The following is a 5,247-nucleotide window of genomic DNA, read 5'->3' on the forward strand; positions in this document are numbered from 1 at the left end:
GGGTCAATGCAGCTAGCTATCAGGAGATTTTGGAGCACTTCATGCTTCCATCTGCTGAAAAGCTTTATGGAGATGAAGATTTCATTTTTCAGCACGGCCTGGCACCTGCTCACAGTGCCAAAACCACTGGTAAATGGTTTACTGACCATGGTATCACTGTGCTCAATTGGCCTGCCAACTCTCCTGACCTGAACCCCATAGAGAATCTGTGGGATATTGTGAAGAGAACGTTGAGAGACTCAAGACCCAACACTCTGGATGAGCTAAAGGCCGCTATCGAAGCATCCTGGGCCTCCATAAGACCTCAGCAATGCCACAGGCTGATTGCCTCCATGCCACGCCGCATTGAAGCAGTCATTTCTGCCAAAGGATTCCCGACCAAGTATTGAGTGCATAACTGTACATGATTATTTGAAGGTTGACGTTTTTTGTATTAAAAACACTTTTCTTTTATTGGTCGGATGAAATATGCTAATTTTGTGAGATAGGAATTTTGGGTTTTCATGAGCTGTATGCCAAAATCATCCGTATTAAGACAATAAAAGACCTGAAATATTTCAGTTAGTGTGCAATGAATCTAAAATATATGAATATTAAATTTTCATCATGACATTATGGAAAATAATGAACTTTATCACAATATGCTAATTTTTTGAAAAGGACCTGTATTTCCTTTGAGGTCCTCCAAATCCAAATACATAAAACATACAGCCAGAGCCATTATAAAGAAAAAAGAGCACAAAAAATCAGATTTTATCAGAACTCTTATCTGTTCTGATGTGGTAACCAGTGGGATCCTCCATGGGAGCTGGAGAGTGTTTCTTGGGAGACCCCTGATAAGTAGAAAACAATGGATGAAAGAGATAGCCATTTAAAACGAATTTAAACTTGAGCTGAAAGAGTATACCTGCATACAGTTCAACAAATGAAGTTAATATGTTAACGTGGTTTGGAACCAGGGCCACACCCAAACTACACCTCTAGTTACCATGCAGTGTACTTATACCTAGTTCACCCATACCTCAGTCTGTCACAATCTTTCAGCCCCACCCCCCTACATCATTTTTATCTTCTCCTCTTTGTTGCAGGTTCCATCTGGGGGGTCCAAGGTGGGCTCGTGAAAAAGACGTTTTCTTAAAGACTGCACCCCCACCCTGAGTCACCTCCTCCCAGGCCTTCTGGCAGTCTCGCCAAATGGCCTAAACCCTCACCTTCACTTCATCCATCCTCTTGACTTTTTCCTTCAATAAAACCTTTAATATGTCTTTGTGGCATGGTCCTTCCTAATGAAATGTACAATATGAAAATAAAATAAGTCATTTACACTTTTTAATCGTTAAAAGAATCAACAATACCATTAAGTTATTTAAAAAGTCGTCTAAAAACACTTTTCCCATGTAATTTTCTCTTTTAAAACAAGTACTTTGTGAAATTCTCTAATGAAACTGGAGGAGATAATTATTTCTTACTTCAAGATGAGCAAAACTGTATTGAAAGCTAGATAAAGAGCTGACTGTGACCCCCACCCCATGTTTCATCAGCACATTTTTTAGCATTTTGGAAAACAGGAACCTCTGGGATATTTCACAGCAAATGAAAGGTGAATAGTTAAGTTGGTAACACTGCTTGTTTTAATGGGTGTAAAAAGAAATATACATAATGGTGATAGAAAACCACTGAAAACACAAACATAACTTTATATCAATGTCCCATCAACAATGTTTTACCAAAATTAATTTATGATCTCTTATAAACATATTTCACTTGTTAGGCTATATCTCAGAAGCCATCAATGTATGAAGACAGTCCGACACAATTTCAAATAAGAACTTAAAAAAAGAAAAAGATTTGACCAAAACTGAGGAACATCATGAGCATTAGTTGGATTATCTTTCTTCATAAGAATATTGTACAAAGAGAGATGGTGTACATAAATCTTAGGAAGCTTTCAGTGTCTTCACTTGAATCAAATTGAATGAATCTTTCAAACAGCAATGGTGTGAAAGAGGGCGGCTTTTCATAAAGCAGCACGGCTCCAAACAGCCTGCAGGAACTATCAGAACCAGTTCATTCATTTGTGTTCTTGATTTCTGATGGCTGCTGCTTACTGTTAATGTATGCTCCTAAAAACAGCACTTTACTTTCCTCAGGCTGAAGACCATTTTCAGGAGAGTCACTACCTGGACCTGCGATCTTTTCTGTTCTTGTCGAGGGTTTTGTCCATAGTTTTTTCATTGTCCCCTCTACATTTGGGACAGTACCACTTTCCCTTGGGTTTGTAGGTGAGACCCACACATGAGAAGTGGAACCACTCAATGTGGCACTGGTCGTTGTCGCAGCCGATCATCTCACCGTAAGACACCTGCTCGCAGAGACAGTAGGTGGGCTCATTGGGATCGATGGTAAAGTCGACTGGCGAGGCATCTCGCTCCTGTTTGGATTTGCGTTTTTTCTTCTTTGAAGACTTGGGCTTCTTTTCTCGTGGTGGGGGTAGGGGCAGTTCATCAAGAGGATCATCCACCAGTGAGCCATTGGCAGACAGGTGGGTGGAGTCGCGGCTCTCACTGTTACGCTGGCGTCTCGGGCGCCGGTTGGAGACGCGTTCAGGTGCTGGGGATTCCTGGATGCTAGACCGCCGCTCCGTGGTAAGCCGCTCCGCTTCACTGGGCTCCTGGAGGCAGAGAGAGTGAGAGTCCATTTGACGGGAACGGTTTTCCACCAGATCGGTCATCTGAGTCACAACATGGATTTTCTCATCTCCCAGCTCCTGGCTGAGGATCAGCGCTCTCTGCAGCTGGATCTGTAGCCGCTTTCTCTGAGCTGTGTCCTGTTCACCTTTGTATTTCTCAAACACTTCATCCACCTCCTTCAGCACCTCTGCAAAGTAAGGATATATCAGTTAATGTGAACGTTGAAACACCTCACCAATTTTACAGTCTGATATATTAATAATTATTGAAATGTGTAGGGATTAGGCCTTCGCTCAACACTGCTCCTCCTACCTATTAAGCCATAAAAGTCATCGTTCTATAAATAAATGTTGGTCAGCATTTTGCTAAATATTTTTGCTTGTACCTCGTTATTTTATTTTCAAAGAATACTTTGAGAAGTGATGGAACGCATTTATTTTCTTAGTAATATCCAACCTCTAAACCCGGAACTTTAAACATACCTGTTGGACCTGAGCAGGACGATTAAACGACCTTTGTTATCAAATGAGACTAAACTAAAATGATCTTTGCAGCTGTTCTAAAATGTACTATTTTATATGCAGGCATTTCATTGACAGTTCAGAAAATGTCAGAGATGCGGTGCACCTCTACAGACATTACACACATCTGAGATCTCCATTGGTCCGGACATAGCCGACACTTCTTGGATGTGATGCATGGAAACACACAGATCCACCAGGAGTTGGACTTTGATCAATAAGGACAGTCAAGGAAGGGAGAGAAAGGAGGGCTGAGCCGCCGTGAATTCCCTGCCTACAGGAAATGACGGCACCCAGATGCTGTTTGGGGTTGATCAGGAGAGTCTGTCCGGCTCTGCTGCTCACAGAACTGAGTGGAGGGTTGGAAATGTTAAAATCCAAGAATATTTGTGATCTTACAGAATCCGTCAGGGTGTGCTGGTATCTGTCCTGCAACGCGCTGTTTGGGGACGTTTCAGTACAGAGTCTGCTCTGCACCCTGCCTCGACACGAAGCAACAATGACGGCTGAGGCTCCGTTTCCTGTAGTGTGGGCTTTGTTTTCAACAGTCTGCAGTGATGAAGCAACAGCTTAGCCATGTTGACCCTCCCAGTCTCGTTCTTATTGAAGATAAGAGCCTAACGTCTTACAGCAGGTCAAAAATCAGCAGTGCACCAGCGGTCCCTTCTATGTAGCATTTTGGACCAGACGACATGATAAAAACGGTAGATTATGGTACAAACTGGCACAGACGAGATTATGCTTGGAAATTCATACTTTTAACAACATCACACCCGTCTGTAGCGTGTTTCTAGCTTCGGCATCAGTTAAAACATCAAAGCTACGTTTTTATTCCACGTTTAAGTGTAATCTGTGTGTTCAGTGATAATCAACAGGGTAGCTTTATGGTGTTCAGTATTCTGGACCTCTAATAAGAAAGTTTCTATTCTTCTTTTATACAGCCCTAATTTCTACAATTTCTTTGCGCCGATTCCGCCACTGAAGAAATACGTTTCAGGATATATATAAAATCGTGTTATAGCTTTCATGTGGACGAGCCGCGATAGAGACATTTTAAATACTGTAAGCAGTTTATGAAGTCTAGTGTAGCACCACAAACAAACAGGGCATTCTCACCGGCGGATTTCAGGCTTACTTCTGAAACATTTGGCTCATCATGAGTGTTTGGCCACATTTAACACAATCACATTACTGTTTATCAGACTGAGAAGGAACAAGAACGGCAGGCTTTTCACAAAATGGAAACACAAGGTTCGCGCCTGCTCCTCCATTTCAGCAAACCTTTCCGCTCAGCTGTCAATGCTTCCCAATTTTACCTACGTAGCTGGACTAAAACAGAAAACATGCAGACACAGTACCTTGATACTTTGCATCAATTTCTCGAAGCAGAGAGACGTTTCTTTGTATGTCCAAAGGCAGGGACTCCACACATTCCAGATAATCCTCCACATAGTTCACTAGTAGCTGCGACTTGTCCGAATTCTGAAAATGGTGGCCTAACATCATCTCTGCGATGCATAGAAGAGCAAAATGCACCTGAGAAAATCAGAAAGATATACTGTGCAAACCTAATGCTTTGCGACTTTGCAGCTTGTAGGGCAGTTCCAAGCAGCAATTCACTTCAAACAAAACTCACTCAACTACGCATGCGCGCAGATTTTCCCTTATGGTACCGCAAGGTTTCCTCTCATGTTGTCGTCAGTGAAGGCGGGGCTTTAGATCTTGGAAGTCCTGCGATTGGTACTACTCTTGTTATACTGTACTGTCAGAACTTTTAACTAAAAATAGCATCATTACATTCCACTTACCTAAAAATTTATCCTATGTAAAATACAAATACACCGGTCACGTTTTTTTCAATGTTAAATTAAAATTAAAGTCAGTTAAAGTTCAGAAATATTTCTGGTCAGTTAATTAGTGTCAGCTTCTTTGGTGTTAAGGAAATTAACAACAGCTGCACTAAAGGGGCAACAATGAGATGACCCTAGAAACAGGAATAGTTTTGCAGGTGGAGGCCACAGACATTTTTTCCTTCC

The 5,247-nt window shown here is 41.7% G+C and overlaps 1 protein-coding gene across 2 annotated transcripts; it reads right to left on the reverse strand.

Annotated features, from left to right (window-relative positions):
- Positions 1-1,608: 1,608 nt before the first annotated feature.
- ing2 (inhibitor of growth family, member 2) lies at positions 1,609-4,945 on the reverse strand. 2 transcript variants are annotated; one of them, XM_047385103.1, is made up of 3 exons: positions 4,848-4,945; positions 4,570-4,719; positions 1,609-2,877 (listed from the first exon to the last, which is right to left on the reverse strand). In XM_047385103.1, exons 2-3 carry the CDS (start codon positions 4,715-4,717, stop codon positions 2,177-2,179), a joined length of 849 nt encoding a protein of 282 aa, XP_047241059.1. In that variant the 5' UTR covers positions 4,718-4,719; positions 4,848-4,945; the 3' UTR covers positions 1,609-2,176. The 2 variants fall into 2 exon arrangements, with proteins under 2 accessions (XP_047241059.1, XP_047241058.1); XM_047385102.1 differs by lacking the exon at positions 4,848-4,945 and having other exon boundaries at positions 4,570-4,841.
- Positions 4,946-5,247: the final 302 nt, after the last annotated feature.

This window comes from Girardinichthys multiradiatus, chromosome 14 (assembly GCF_021462225.1).
Source record: "Girardinichthys multiradiatus isolate DD_20200921_A chromosome 14, DD_fGirMul_XY1, whole genome shotgun sequence".
In the NCBI taxonomy this organism is placed as follows: Eukaryota; Metazoa; Chordata; class Actinopteri; order Cyprinodontiformes; family Goodeidae; genus Girardinichthys; species Girardinichthys multiradiatus.